The following is a 16,963-nucleotide window of genomic DNA, read 5'->3' as shown; positions in this document are numbered from 1 at the left end:
CTCCCTTTCTGTCCTTCCTGTAGCATTTGTATCCTGGAACATTAAGCTGCCAGTCCTGCCCATCCCTGAGCCATGTTTCTGTAATTGCTATGATATCCCAGTCCCATGTTCCTAACCATACCCTGAGTTCATCTGACTTCCCTGTTAGGCCCCTTGCATTGAAATAAATGGAGTTTAATTTATTTGTCCTACCTTGTCCCTGCCTGTCCTGACTGTTTGACTTGCTTCTGTTCTCAATTGTACCAGTCTCAGACTGATCTCTTTCCTCACTATCTCCCTGGGTCCCATCCCCCACTTTACTAGTTTAAATCCTTCCGAGCAGCTCTGCCACATTTCCCTGCCAGTATATTAGGCCCCTTCCAATTTAGGTGCAATCTGTCCTCCTTGTGCAGGTTACTCCTACCCCAAAAGAGATTCCAATAATTCAAACATGTGAATCCATCTCCCATACACCAGCTCTTCAGCCATACATTCATCTTCTCTATCCTCCTATTCTTGCCCTCACTTGCTCGTAGCACGGGGAGTAATCCAGATATTATTACTCTCGAGGATCTCCTTTTTAAATTCCTGCCTAACTCTCTGTAATGTCCCTATAAAATCTCAACCTTTTCCCTTCCTATGTCGTTGATTCCAATGTGGACAATGACCTCTTGCTGGCCCCTCTCCCCATTCAGAGGGTACAGAATGTTCTCAGACATCCTTGATCCTGGTACCAGCGATACAACACACCATTCTGATTTTTCACTGCTGGCCACAGAAACATCTGTCTATACTTTGGACAAGACAGCCCCCATAACACAATTGGTCTCTTGGGACCTGAGATACTCCTCATTGCATTAGAGCCAGTCTCAATGCCAGAAATTTGGCTGTTCGTGCTACCTTCCCCATCACCTCCTACATTTTCCAAAACAACATACTTGTTTGAAATGGGGATAGCCACAGAACACATCTGAACTAGCTGCCTACCTCTCTTACCTTTCCTGGAGTTAACCCATCTATGTGACTGTATCTGATACTTTCCCCCTTCCTATAACTGCCATCCATCACATATTGTTGTTGTTGCGAATTCCTCATTGCTTCTAACTGTCTCTCCAACCAATCCATTCGATGTGACAAGATTCGCAACCAACAGCATTTATTGCAGATATAATCCGCAGTAACCCTTAAACTCTCTTTAAACTCCCACATCTGACAAGAAGCACATATCACTCTATTAAAGGCCATTTTTGCTCCTTCACAATCTACAGACCCAGAAAATTACACTCTGTCTTATTCCTCTACAAAACGCTGTACAAAAGCATACACACATGCAAACACACACTTAAAACACCAGTTTCCAAAGACTTCCAGTGAATATTTTGTCACAGAAGTGATTTGAAATAATAAGCACGGTTTTGTTTAATCACAATTCACAGCAATGTATTGAAGAATTTCTTTTTCTCAGGGCATTGATTCTTCTTAGGATGCTGCTCCACAAGCATTGGTTGTTCTTCAATACCTTGTCCAGTGAGGCAATGAAATGAAAATCAACTGATGATGATGGAGTGAGTGACAGGTGAACTCATATCATTTTTGCCAATTGTAAGAAACACATACTCCCAGTGGGATCACGAAATAACGGACATAGATTTCACAGCAAAGGAAAACAGTGTGAAAATGGCAGAAGACATTGGGAACCCTTGTATAACCCTCAATCCTCTCCCATCAAAAGAAAGCACCATCTCATTTTGGTGGAAGTGGGATTGTCCATAGTTTACCAAAGCATGTGTTGCAGAGGTAGCTGGTGTTTAAATTATCAGATCCACTGAAATCTGTCCTTCAAGTTAGTAGTGTCTGTAATCTGGAGTGTGGAGGTTAGACCACACAAGCGTAGATCTGTTTGTCATGTTTCGTTTAGTTAGCGAGGATACCCCTTTGGAGAGCAGGGGTGCCCTTTTGGAAATGGTACCAGGATGTCTTGGTGGTGGGAGTCAGGGATCATTGAGGGAGTTAATGGGGTAGGGAAGGGTGGTCAGTTTCCCTTTGGGATCATTAACTATGGAGATGATTGTGCAGAAAAGATGTGTGAGCTCTGAGCAGTTCAACTTGCCAAAGAGTGCCAACATGTTTATTTATGAATGACAGTAAAACAAACAATCATGGATTTTGAAGAAGGGCTTGTTCTGTAGAAGGATCCAAAACATTAACTCAATTTCCTCCTCACAGATGGTGCCAGACTGCTGAGTTTCTCCAGTAATTTCTACGAATGAGAATTTTTTTTTAAATACAGTGTAGTCTGCAATTAAAAAAACTTTTAGTAATGTAACTATTTTTTCTCCCATGTTCATGGATCTTGTGAAAACTAGGCAAGTGGCATGGTAGCTGAAGGGGTAAGAGGGTTGATGGAAGTAGGGACTAAATTATCATAGGGACAATGATTGGCCATGAGAAAGGCTAGAGAAATATAAGGTTGGCATTGGTGAGGCATGAGGACTGTGTGGGGGTGAGGAAGCTGTCAGGGTGATGGCTGGAGAAATGTGTTATTCCTTTATTTCAATTTTTGTCCAGTCCTGGACCCCCAGAGCATGTTCTCTGCCCATCCTTCATCAGGAACTGGCAGTCCAGTCAGGTCTTCCCTGATTGCTTGACCAAAATTCTAAGCCAGACCATACATCCCCACCCCAACCCCTGATCCAGTCAGCAGCAATTTCCAAAGGTTGTGTTTGCAGAGTCAGGATTTCTCCTGCCACTGTGCACCCATTCCCAAAATAAAAATCAGGGCCTGAGTATTTTCTGCTATTAGTTAAGCCTTGACAGGTTGAAGTCAATTGCAATATTTTAACTATTCTCCCAAATATGATCACCTCATTAATCGAGTGAAGAAGTCCAAACTAGGGCTTTCTATGAGTTGCATTAATCTTGATTAATAGTTCTCTCTTGAAAGACATTAAACTTTTGAGCAATGGTTTTCTAGTTCGGATGTTGTGTCTTGGTTATTTGTTGTTATATATACTTTGGAGGTAAGAGGTTACTTGTTGGCAGCTCTGGTTTCTTAGTGACTTGTATTGAGAAACATTGGAAAATAGGGTATCAAACCAAGTGCCAAATGTGACATCATAGCTTTATTAAAGAGAGAAAGAATGGTAAAAAAATGTCCCTTCTATTTCTGTATCTGAGAATTTTAAAAGCAGTGGCTGCCCAGAAACGTGTCACAAAAACAACTCTGAAGTAGGAACTAATGCTCTCACCCCAATTTAAATATTCAGTAAATTAATTTGTCATCAACACTAACTAATCCATTTGACTTTGTGTGTACACACACACGTGTACACACACACACACACACACACACACTTAAAACAGCAGTTTCTCAAGACTTCGAGTGAATATTTTGTCACAGAAATGATTTGAATAATGATATTGGTTTTGTTCATTCACACTTCACAGCAATGCATTGAGCAGGATTACATTACGTAGCATACCTTCTGCTTCAGTGAGACCAGAAACCCTCTGGCCATAAACATCTGTTTTGTTCCATGTGTAAGTGTAGGCTAGGTCAGGTGTGGCTGGAAACCATTTCTGAAAGAGCCGTCCCTCAATAGCAATCATGAGATGAACCTTGATTAATCCGTTTGGAATAAAGGCATGAGTCATGATAATCCTCAATAATGATTTATACCCAGGAGCACGGCTGCTGAGGTAACTGAGCTTCACAAAGCTGGCTGGGATGGCAATCTCTTCCTGTACAACCTGCCAAAGAACATTAATTTCTTTGAGTTTGCATAGTTTTACACCATGCAACGGTGGAGATTCTATAACAACAATGGAACACAGTGCAGTAATTTGATTCGAGGATACTTATTTTCTGAGATAAGGATTCAAGAATTTGGGTGCAAATTCATTCAAGACCGATGGGATGAACATCTCCTGTTTGCTGGCTGTGAATGTCCCTTGTGAATTTAGTCCAGTCCAGTTTTGAAATGGACGTGTCTTCTCTTTAATTTAGCACTAACTGATCATTTCACCCAGCCAGAAAAACGTTTGGTGTGCTGACTAAAAACAACAAAGTACTCATATAGTTGACATCAAAGTACATGAATGTAGCTGAAAAGGCAGATTTTATCCTGGAAGACACTGGGGCTAATGTTTTCCATTTTGGATTTAAAATATGGTGGCAGGCAACATAGATGGCACCACATCCACCATTGCACATGTTTAGCTATCTTGCATGATTACTTGCTTCTCACTTTATTTCTAAGCAAGTGGGATGTTGGGTGACTGATTTGGAGAACCACATGTGAAAAGGGAGCAGGAAGTTCTTGCCCTTAGCAAGCCATTCCAGGATCTTAGATTCTGATGCTATGTTGAAAGGCCAGCTGGACATCATTTCATTTACTGCAAGTCTCTCAGTATGTGCTGGCCGCCCTCAACACTGAAGAAAGGTCGCCTAAATAGCAGAAGTTCACCCCTCATCTCAATGATCTTTCATTGCAAATATTATTGTATCGAGTCAGGGATAGAAGGGAAGTCCACTTCCAGAGCAATGGCAGCAGGAGGCCATTCCATCAAACCTGTATGACTGGGCTGAAATAGCAGTGTGAGTCAATGCCAAAAACCCTACAAATGTACATAGCTATCATGGCACAAGAAATCAAATTCTGCACTCTGCAAGAGCACGTGGCATTATCTTCTCTCTGTTAGCTCATGCTCACATGGGCATCTAACTCTGTCATGCAAAGGCAACTCACAAAGGGTCAAAGCCTGCAAGCCTCCATGATGTGCACTCAAAGGCTCAGACCCTCCTCTTGCTGTCAAACTGCTAATCCTTCCTGGGCATTACATTTCTTACTCACTTACTGGAGATAGCACACCGCATGGCAATGTTATACACACTTAAGAAGTCTTCCTGCATCCATTGCCATCAAACTCAATCATTCTCTTTAATGCATTGCAGAGAAAACTGGTCCATTACCATATGGAGAGTACCAAGACTGGCAGAGGAGTGTCAGACATAAAGATCCTCAAAGATACTTTAAGGAGCACAATGTTGTGCTGATTGGGATTGTTTCAGGGTTGACAGGGAAACAGGAATGGTCCAGGAACCCAGTGAGCTACATAGCAATCTGCTCTGGCAAGGTGATTACCCCCACAGCACAGAGACAGTCACATCCATTGATAACAAGCTAGACTCAGCTTGGGAACACAAGAGAGTGAGCACATCACTGGTACATGTTCAGAGCTAATGAAGGAAGAAATACCCATGGTCTCTGATACTTATGGGGAGATTTGGTACCTCCTCAGCCCTGTGCAGAAGATGTGCCTCTGTACTTGACCATAAGTGACAAGCTAAACCTGCAGAGGAAGGCAGAGGGACACTAGCAGGTGTACCAGCTGCCCTCACTGGACTGGAGAGAACTACTGCGGTGTCACCGGGTCCTTTGCTGCCTCCATGAACAGGGTAGCAGCCACCTTGAAGACCTAGGTGCCTTGACTCCAATATCAATGAAAATGTTCATAGTTTCCTGATAGATGAGTCAATTTCCAGGCACCCATTTTGCTGATTGAGAGAGGTACCAAACTGTAACAATTGAAAAGCAGCACATTCTTTCAAGAGTGGAAGAGGTTGCTGAATCTGTGCTCAGACTTGTGCTCTAGCTGCAGCTGCTCAGGATCCATGGCCAGGCAAGAGGTGGATGAAGCACCTCAACTTTACTTCTTGTGTCCCTTCTTCTTAAGGATGGTTCCTCTCAGCTTCTTCTCAGAATGCTCCAGAGGTGCCCTGCCTCTATACCACCCCTCATAGCCTCCAGCATCTGAGGCCTCGTAGGGTGAGCCTACATCTGTGCAAGAGTCTCTCAACTGGTTGAGGACCTCTTGGTTTAGAGTATGCCTGTCAAAGTCTTCAAAAATCACAAGAGTGAACCAATTTGCAAGTCAAATCCATTCCAGCAATAGATGTTGGGCCTGCACCCAGACAAAGTGGGAGGGAGGGCAAGAAACAAACCTTCTAAATGTACAGCAGTAGTATTCATTGTATAAAATCTGCAATTTATAACAGATATTTTCTTACACCACTCTAACTTCTGTTGTGGTTTATTAAATTGATGGGAGCCAAGAAGATTATTGAAAGAGGTGGTGCATCTTCCATTCTTCAAAGGATGTGCTGTTTTTCAGTTGCTACAGGTTGGTATGTCGCTCATAATCAGCAAAGTGGGTGACTGGAAATTGACTCATCCATCAGGGAACCATATACCTCTTTGCTGGGATTGGAGTCAAGACAGTACAGATTACTCTCTGAGGTCCCAGAGTATAAACATTTTGCCCTGAAATAGCTGACTAGCCCATTTTTGAGTTGGATCATTATTTGCTTGCCAAGATAGCCTAGCTCGATCGTTCCTGAATTTGGTGCATCTTTCAAATAGGGTCACTCTGCCACTCAATGCAGTATTATCTGTTGACATGAATTCAAATTATATGATGAAGGTAAAGAACTATCTTGCTTTCGTGTGAAAGCAATGATTTCTTATTTTGCATGGCTCAAAATTCTACATTAATATGCAAATTAAAAATACTACTTGCATTTGCTATCAGGAAGTGTTTGGAGGCTGTGCAGCCATGGGTAGACTGAGCTCCAGCACCCATATTTTACTGATATATTCTTTGATAATTTTCCTCATTTTTCAAACTTGACCACTCCAACCCAATAAAAATTGTAATGTTGAAACATGACACACTGTCCCCATAAACAAAAATATTCAACAGCATGTTATTAATCTAACACATTAAGATTCTGAAAATAGCTGCTCCTACTTGTAATTCTGGGATGGCTGGTCCTCTGCCTGGACAAGATCCTGTAAAGGTAGTCAGGGGTGAAGGAAGAACAATTGGATTAAGAGTAGCAAAGCTACTGAGGTCACAGACAGGTGGCTTAGATTCTACTCTCTTCATGATGACTTTATCTACAACAACAAATCTGTTCCACGGTAACCAGAGTGTACGATTTTCAGTGATGAAAGGAGCACGCTCAAAGGCAAGCGTGACAGAGATTCCTCCAACCGCTACAAGATCAAAGCTGGCAACAAAAAGAAAAATAATTCAAAATAAGTAAGGCTTAAGAAGAAATCAAATGTAAAATTGCGTCAGACTTTGATATGAATATGATCTAAGTAATGCAGTTGTCATATATTTCACGAGAATTGACTATTGAAGTTGAAACTAGCTTTAAACACAGAGGAAGTTTGTCTTTGATTGTACCATTTACTCTTTGTGGAATATCATTTCACATCAGTTTCATTTTTTTTTGTAGTTAGTTCTATATGAATATTATAAACTATGTGGAAAATTTATTCCACTATCCTTTTTTTTTGCATTTTAGCATTTGTTTAATGAAGATATTTTTCTATTCTGAGTGATCCTTTGCTTCACTATGAGGAATTTTGCAGTTTTTAAATAAACAAGTAACTTTAGCAGTACAAAAACAGGTCTTTAGAATTTACATTGACGGGATTTTTCACACAATAGAAATAATTCAATTGAACAGATTCATGCAATACATTGTAAACAACACAATATTTTCTGACTAATTCTATGCAGAATTGTATGATGTTTCATATTCTTTGTGAGACTATCCGCTGCCTGCAAGACCAGTGTTTGCTGCCCATTCATAACTGCCCTTGAGGAGGTAGTGGTCAGTCACCTTTGTGAGCCACTACAGTCTATCTATTGTGAGTGCAAACACAGAGCAATTAAGAAAAGACAAAACATGAATGGTGATAAAGTTCTAAGGACAGTGTGTTACTTGGAGGGGAAATTGCAGATGGTGGTGTTCACATGTATCTGTGTGTCCATGTAGGCGGTAGAGGTCTCACATTTAGAAGGTGCCTCGAAAGAAACCTGAATTATTACAATGCATCCCTTGAAAATTGAATGCACTGGTTTGACTGTGTGTCAGTAGTGGAAGGAGTGAATGTTTAAAATCGTGAAAAGGTTGCCAAGCGAGTTCACTGCTTTGTCCAGGATGCTATTAAGTTTTTTGAGTGTTGTTGGAGCTAGATTCCTCCAGGCAAGTATAGAATATTTTGTCACACCTTGTTGATTGTGAATAGGCTTCAGGAATTCAGGACATGAATTATTCACCTCAGAATTCCCAGAATCTGACTTGCTGCTATTACTTCAGCATTTATGTGCCTTATTCAGTTCAGTATCTAGTTAATGTTAAATCCTAGGATGTTTACAATGAGGGATTAAGCCATGATAAATACCATTGAGTATCTAGGAGAGATGGTTAGATTGCCTCGTGAATGAGATGGTCATTGTGTGACATAATGTTACTTGCATCTTATCAGTTCATACCTGAATGCTGTAAATGATGCAAATTAATCAGTAGCTGAGCAGTCAAATGGTATTGAATAATGTGCAGTCATCAGTGAATATCTAATCTTTGACCTTATGATGGAGGGAAGTTATCGATGAAACAGCTGAAGTTGGATGTGCCTAAGATGCGAGCGTGAGGGACCCCTGCAATGTTTGTCTCGGTCTGAGATGACTGACATCCGGCAACCACTACCAATTTGCTTTGTGTTACAAATACATCTAACTAATGGAGAAATTTCCCACTGACTTCAATTTTGTGAGTATAAGGATTATACACATTTTATTTGGAAATACACACTGGATAATAATGAATTATTCGTTGTTTTCATTTACAACTCAAAAGGAAAAGTGAAACTTTTTTTGTTGGAAGCTAGGTTTTGGTATTTTTGTACTGGCACAAGATGTCTTTTGGAAACAAAACAGTAACTGCCTAGCAATGGGGTTTGAATTGGTTTAAAGTAGTAGTTTGACACTTCACTGAAAGGTGAGAAAGCAGTTGAAGCTATGGCGAGCAAAGTCCCTCTCTCTTTTTAGTTGAGAAAATAAAAAGCCTCAAAACTTCACAGAAAAGAAAGAAAGCTTCTAATTCAAATCAAGATCTAAGTTGATAATAAATTGAACTGACCAGCTACCAAATTGAGGATGATCACAGCCAGTAACAACATGATATCATTGTCAAGCACAGAAACAAACTGTGATAAAAACCACCTCAATCCATCCTTTCAGTTTGGTCTTTGGTCCGCAGACTTTGTGTCTTTTTGACTTAAATTTTCCACCTAAAATATTCCAAAGAGAACTGTTTGTCTTGTCCATCTGTCTATCCTATGTGCAAATGTGTGCTTGGATTTAAAGGGTGTATAGTCTTTTACAATACCAATTAATAATCTTCTAACATATGACAAGAACAGGTAAGTTTGTCATAAGAAGTAAGTTTTGAGTTTTCTTGTTCATTGATAAAACCTGGTGTGAGTTTCTTTTTATTTTCAATTATGATCACAGTCAGGCAAAATAACCATCCTGGTGATTAATTTGATTACATTTCATACACTTGTGATGACTAATGGATTTTAATGTTTTCATTTCCAGTCCACAATTCTCATCATGTTCATTTCATAAGGGCTTCTTGATGTCAGGAGCAATCACCCTTACCCCACCTATTGCATTTATTGTAATAGAGTCAGAAGCTGAATGGTCCTGGCAGAACCCAAACTAAGCATTGGTGAGCAGGTTATTACTGTATAAGTTTTTTGTTTGACAACACTTTTCATAAAACCTTCAATTACTTTGCTGATGATTGACAGTAACCTGATAGGTGAGCAACTGGCAGATTGGTTTTGGCCTGTTTTTATTTATGGACAGTTCAACAATTTTCCACATTCACACAGGTGCCTTAGTGGTAGCGAGAACGGATTTAACTCCAACTTTATAAGGAGGTACCTCCTTCACTCAATTGAGATTGGGAACATTAAGGTGACAGGATTACAAAGATCATTAAACAGTCAGCTGATCCTTCTTCAGAAGTTTATGGCCCTCCTACCAATTTACATGTAAATTAAAGATTCAATCATTCTATTGCCAGTGTGAAACCTAAAACATCATTACAACTCATGAACGCTGAAACAGGAAAAGATTTTGACTGTTGTCATCTTATAATATCACATTAAACTTTTAGTGGCACACTTCAATTGAACATGAACACAATAAAAAATATTTTATTCATTATTCAAAATCACAAGAGTTAAATTGTCAGAACCTATATGAGAACTCAATGTATTATTAGGTGTCATATTCTCCAATTTAGATAACAGATGTTTGAAGTTGGCTCCTGATCAAATTTTGAGTCATTAGTTTTAGACTATTAGTTATAACACCATTTTTTCTTGCCCCATTTGGATCTAATTTACCACACAATAATTCCATTAACTAAATGAGATGGGTTGAAGATTCAATTCTTTAAATATATGAAATCCAACAGTGAAAAGGCATTATAAATTAAAGCCAGATAATTAACTCATATTTTATTAAAGATTTTCATCTTTCTATTTCCCTTTTATTAATATCATACTGCAGGATGTTGATCTTAGGTAAGGAAGCCAACAGAAATCAATAATTTCATTTGCCTTGAGTCCAATGATTGCACCACATATGCAAAAACAAAATACTACAGTATGCAAGGAATCCAAATTAAAAACAAAGAAGGTCAGGAAGATGACAGGGTCATTCTCTTGAAAAGTTAATACTATCTATATCTCCAAAGGCTCTCTGTGACCTGTTAATTGTAAGCAGCATTTTGGTGTTTATTGCATTATCAATCATTGTTCCAGATTTACTGTTAAAAATTCAGTTATGTATCCCATTAATCAATAAGCCTTCTATCTCAGCCTCATTTTTCATGTCTCATTGATGAACATCCTGCCTTCTTATTTGTTCAATTATCAAGCACATTTGACTCAGGATGCATCTGGTGACAAGTGGGTCTGAGATAACAGAGAAAAACGTTCTTCTGCACCTGCCATCCTGGCGGCTGATTGTGTATCCATAATCTACATGGTGCAAAAAGCTGATGTTCACACCAACTAGCGGGGTCTCATCCACTGCAACCACCTGTCCTCGAATGACACACACGCGGCTGGAATCAGACAACATGCAGATAAATAGATTAAAAAGATGATCAATAATTGCAATTAATTTATGCAATAAGCCAGCAAAGAAAACTGACATAGCTTCACATCAACTCTATTTATACTAAATCCTGTCTGGATCACAAACTGAATAAAGACAAACAAATGGTTCATTTCAATGCCAAACTTCATTGAGTCTAATCCATAACATTTATCTTATTTATCTCAACCAGTTAAATGAGATTAGATTGGTTGTATTTTGCTCTATTACAGGCTTTTAATTTAGCAGGAGCAACTTGCTAATGGTATGACAATGTTCTTTTAAACAGTCAACCTAAACTGAAGCAGCAGAAACAGCAATGAGGGTAAAAATTGTATAGGGATCTTTTGTAACTAAAGTGTGTAAATCTTTTATAAATACTGATAGTACAATTACATAAAAATAATCCATTATGAATTGTTACTTCTTATATTGTTGCAGACTCAAAAATGCTGCCACTTGTAACTGGAAGAGTCTTCTCGAGTTATTCATTTAGACAAATATTCAAAGAGCTATTTCTTAGGTAAGACTTTTGTGTGAAATGTGATTCTCAGCAAAGTGAAGAGGTTTATCGTGAAGAATGGATCAATTCTATTTGAGGGTGCGCATCAGCCGAGAGGGTGGTCAAAAATGCATAATCTGCAGGCAGGCAATGCAGGTAGTCAATCTATGTCATATTTTGTAAATTAAACTTTGGAAATACAACTTAAGATTGGGGTACAGGCAGGCTCTGACCTCATACCTTTAATGCATTGTCTGAGCTGAGATGTCACATTTTGTTATAAAAATCTTAAGTTATTTTGAGAAGGTGACTTAAAAGAAGTTCTGAGATTTACATTTCATAAACTGAAACCTGCAACTCATTCTAAAAGACGAAAGCCTTAACAATCCAGGTCTGTTCAATATATCACTCTATGACATTGTAGCCTTTTGTTATAAATTCTGTGTTTTATGATTTTATACTCAACAACCACCTGATGAAGGAGCAGTGCTCCAAAAGCTAGTGCTTCCAAATAAACCTGTTTGACTATAACCTGGTGTTGTGTGACTTTTAACTTTAAATATCCTGAGTATACCTGACTCTACTACCAATGCTGGCAGTGCATTCTGTGCTCACCACCCTCTGATGTCTCCCCTTAAGCTTTCTCCAATCACCTTAAAAGTATGCCCACTTGTGATAACCACTTCTGCCCTGGGAAAAAGTCTCTGCCTCTCATCATTTTGTGGACCTCTATCAAGTCTCTTCTCATCCTTCTTCACTCCAATGAGAAAAGCCCCAGCTTCCACAACCTTTCTTCATAAGACATGCCCTCCAGTCCAGGCAGCATTCTGGTAAATCTCATTTGCACCTCCTCAAAAGCTTCCACATCCTTCCTATGATGAGGCAACCAGAACTGAACACAATATTGCAAGTGTGGTTTAACCAGGGCTTTAAACATCTGCAGCATAACCTCACAGCTGTTAAAATTTAAATCCCCTGCTAATGAATGCCAACACACTATATGCCTTCTTGACAACCCTATCAACTTGGGTGATAACTTTGAGGGATCTATGGACATGGACTCCAAGATCCCTCTATTCCTCCACACTGCCAAGAATCTTGCCTTTAACCCTGTAATCTGCATTCAAATTCGACCTTCCAAAATAAGTCACTTGACACTTTTCCAGGTTGAATATCATCTGCTACTTCTCTACCCAGCTCTGCATTTTGTCAATGTCCTGCTGCAACACACAACAGCCCCCCACACTGTCCACAACTTCACCAACAAACTTAAACCAACCCTTAAACTCCCTCATCTAATCACAAAGAGCAGAGGCCTCAGAACAGATCCCTGCGGAACACTGTAGGCCACCGAGCCCCAGGCTGAATACATTCCATCTACCACCACCCTCTGTTTACTATGGGCCAGCCAATTCTGTATCTAGGCAGCCAAATCTCCCTGTATCCCATGTATGCTCACTTTCTGAATGAGCCTAACATGGGGACCCTTAACAAATGCCTTGCTAAAATCCATATACACCATATCCACTGCTCTACCTTTATCAATCTGTTTTGTCTCATCCTCAAATAATTCAGTAAGGTTTGTGAGGCAAGATCTGCCCCTCACAAAGTCATGCTGACTATCTCTAATTAAATATGCTTTTCCAAATAATCATCAATTCTGTCTTTCAGAATCCTCTCCAATTATTTGCCACTACCAACATAAGACTAACTGGTCTATAAAGCCCAGTGTTATTCTATTACCTTTCTTAAACAAGGGAATAACATTTTCCACCCTCCAATCATCTGGTTCTACTCCAGTGGTCACTGAGGACACAAAGACCATCGCCAAAGGTGCAGGAATCTCTTCTGTCGCTTCCCATAGTAACCTTGGGTATATCCTGTCTGGCTCAGGGAACTTATCTATCCTCCTGTTTTTCAAAATTTCCACCACATTCTCCTTCTTAGCATCAACCTGTTCAAGCATATCAACCTGTCCTCACAAATGACAAGGTGCCTCTCACTACTGAATACTGAAGCAAAGTATTTATTAAGGACTTCTACTACCTCCTCCAACTCCAGGCACAAGTTTCTTGCCCGATCCCTGATCAGCCCTACCCTCACTCTGGCCATTCTCTTATTCCTCACCTAATTGTAGAAGGCTTGGGATTTTCCTTAATCTGAACCGCCAAGGCTTTTTCATGCCGCCTTCTAGCTTTCCGAAGTCGATTCTTCAATTCCTTCCTGGCTTCCTTGTAACCGTCTCGAGCCCTGTCTGATCCTTGCTTCCTCACCCTTAAGTAAGCGTCCTTCTTCCTCTTGATTATTCTATTAGATGTCCCACATCTCTTGTCATCCAAGGCTCCTTAACCCTACTATCCCTTCCTTGCCTCAATGGGACAGTCTGATCTAGCTCTTGCAGCAAGTGCTCCCCTAACAACCTCCACTTTTCTTTTGTCCATTTCCCTGAGAATATCTGTTCCCAATTTATGCTCCACAGTTCCTGCCTAATAGCATTGTAATTCCTCCTCTCCCAATTTAATACTTTCCCATACCCCATCTGCTCTTATCCCTCTCCATGACTATTGTAAAGGCCAGGGAGTTGGGATCACTATTTCCAAAATGTTTACCCACCAAGAGATCTGACACCTGACCTATTTCGTTGCCAAGCACCAAATCCAATATGGCCTCCTGTCTAGTCGGCCTATCTATATATTGAGTCAGGAATCCTTCCTGGACACACCTGACAAATTCTGCTCGATTCAAACTATTTACATTAAGGAGGTTCCAATCACTATTAGGGAAGCTGAAGTCACCCATGACAAAACCCTGGTACTTCTGTACCTTTCCAAAATCTGCCTCCCAATCTGCTCCTCCATGTATCTGTTACTACTGGGGGGGGTTCTGTACAAAACTCCCAATAAAGTGACTGCTCCTTTCCTGCTTCTGACTCCTACCCATACTGCCTCTGTGAACAAACTACTCTCTATGACCTCCCTTTCTGCAGCTGTGATACTATCCCTGATTAGCAATGTCACTCCCCCACTTCTTTTACCACCCTCCTTCTTCCTTTTGAAACATCTAAACCCCGGCACATCCAACAACCATTCCTGCCCCAGTGATATTCAACACACGTGTTGGCGACAACATGATAGCTCCAAATACTGATCCATGTTTCAAGTTCATCATGCTTATTCCTTATCAAATGTTATTGAAAATTTGTGTGCAATTGGTAATGAAGTACTCAAAATGCACAGACGATGGTCAGAGAGTTTGGAAAATAACAGACAAGACTTTTGTTTCTTATCTGTTCTCATCCCATAACCAATTTATTCAACAGAGTCTGCACACTTTCATCTTTCACAATCCACAAATTCCATCAGCTTTGTCATCCCAGAACAAATGTTACTAAAACCTTTCTCTGAGTCAGAAGGGTCTGCGTTCAAAACTAACTTACAAGTTTGAGAACTGAAATTCCTTGGCTTCATGAAATTGGGTTTTGTAATCTGTGAAGAAGAAGGCATTATAGTTCAAGTGAAAATATCAGGAACCTGTGCCAGGATGTGTCCCTCTTTGATACAGTTCTATTGGAAGGAACCTAGCCCACACTTGGGATGAGAAGCAGGTTTCGGGTCATTCTCTCTCTTGCTGTGTGGCTGCCAATTTGCAAATCTTTTTGCTGTTTGCTATTTTGTGCCTCTTGCTATTTTGCCAGTGGCACAACAGCCACATAACAGACTCATTTTTTGGAGATTTCTAGCTCAATGGAGATGCCTTTCATGAAATTGAATGGGGTGATCACTGGATCCAGGAGATTCATCCAATAAAGAGAGGGCTGACTGAAAGAAAGGATGTATTTGTGGCCGAGTCAATCCAACATGGGTGTTGAATGTCAAGGGGAGATTGTTAGATCCCTTCTTGTTGGAGATGGTCATTGCCTGACACTCGTGTGGCACAAATATTATTGTTAGCAATCAGCAGAATATTGTCAAACCTTTTCAGGAATTTGGCAAGGATTGCATAAAGAGGTGCTTCAGAAATGATACTGAACATAGTGCAATCATCAGTGAACATCCTCACTTCTGACCTTATAATGGTGGGAATGTCATTGCAGAAACAACAGTTGTGCCAAGATATTACTCAGAAGAACACTTGCTGTGATATCATGGGCCTAAAATGATTGGCTTACAACAACCATAAACATCTTCCTTTATGAGAGGTATAATTCCAACTGGTGGAGAATTTTCCCTCGATTCCTACTAACTTCAGTTTAATGATTACTTCTTTACTCCACCATTGCTAAGTATGATATTAACATATTAACATCATTCCTGGAATTCAGCTCTTTTATCTCCAGTTGGACCAAAGCTGTAATGTGGTTCAGAACCACATGAGGACAGAACTCAAACTGAGTGAATAAGTATTGTTACTTGTAGTTGCAGTTTGACAGCACTGATGATACTGTTCCATTACTCTGCTGTTGATCCAGAGGAGACAGGCAATAACTGATCAAATTACATTTGTTCTCCTTTTTGTAGATGCAACATGGAGGAGCCCCTCACTGGCATAGTGATTAACCCTCAACTGAGCACATCTAGACTGATAGATGATTCAGCTAAGTCTGAGGAAGGGTTTCCTGAACTCAAAATGTTAATTCTGTTTCTCTCAGACACTGCCAGACCCATTAAGGTTCTCTTGCAATTTTGTTTTTGGTTTTTGTTTTTGTTTTTGATTTTATCTAATTGCAACATGCATGGAAACATCATAGCAATAAGAACAGCTCAGAGTTTGGGAATCCTGACTCTGCACAGTGTTTCCACTATCTACAAGACACAAATCAGCAGTGTAATGGAATAATCTTCATTTTCCTGGATGAGTGTCTATCAAATAAGAAAAACAAAGTCAATACCATCCACCTGGGGATGAAAGGCTAATCTTATGAAGAGTGGTTGTGGATTCTGAGTCTGTATTCATAGAGTCATAGAGATGTACAGAATGGAGACAGACCCTTCGGTCCAACTCATCCATGCTGACCAGATAGCCCAACCTAATCTAGTCCCATTTGCCAGCACTTGGCCCATATCCCTCTAAACCCTTCCTATTCATATACCCATCCAGATGCCTTTTAAATAATGCACTTGGACCAGCCTCCACCACTTCCTCTGGCACAAACGCACCACCATCTGCATGAAAACGTTGCCCCTTAGGTCCCTTTTACATCTTTCCCCTCTCACCCTAAATGTACGCCCACTAGTTCAGGACTCCCCCACCCCAGAGAAAATACTTTGTCTATTTATCCTATGAGGTCACCCTTCAGCCTTCGATCCTCCAGGGAAAACAGCCTGTTCAGCCTCTCCCTATAGCTTAAATTCTCTAACTGTAGCAACATTCTTGTAAATCTTTTCTGAACCCTTTCAAGTTTCATAACATCTTTCCAATAGGAAGGAGACCAGAATTGCTCACAATATT

General features: G+C 40.1%; 1 protein-coding gene across 6 annotated transcripts in view; it reads right to left on the bottom strand.

The window, feature by feature from the left end:
• The window catches only part of tenm1 (teneurin transmembrane protein 1), a 2,412,691-nt gene that overhangs the window by 125,586 nt on the left and 2,270,142 nt on the right, over positions 1-16,963 (bottom strand). For all 6 annotated transcript variants that reach the window (XM_043704862.1, XM_043704861.1, XM_043704865.1 and 3 more), the window contains 3 exons: positions 10,862-10,981; positions 6,790-7,051; positions 3,462-3,729 (listed from right to left, as the gene is read on the bottom strand). In XM_043704862.1, the coding sequence (XP_043560797.1) occupies positions 3,462-3,729; positions 6,790-7,051; positions 10,862-10,981 (650 nt within the window). The remainder of the gene's footprint in view (positions 1-3,461; positions 3,730-6,789; positions 7,052-10,861; positions 10,982-16,963) is intronic.

This window comes from Chiloscyllium plagiosum, chromosome 15 (assembly GCF_004010195.1).
Source record: "Chiloscyllium plagiosum isolate BGI_BamShark_2017 chromosome 15, ASM401019v2, whole genome shotgun sequence".
Taxonomy (NCBI): Eukaryota; Metazoa; Chordata; class Chondrichthyes; order Orectolobiformes; family Hemiscylliidae; genus Chiloscyllium; species Chiloscyllium plagiosum.
The sequence above is the reverse complement of the archived record's forward strand: the minus strand, read 5'-3'. Positions and strand labels throughout refer to the sequence as shown.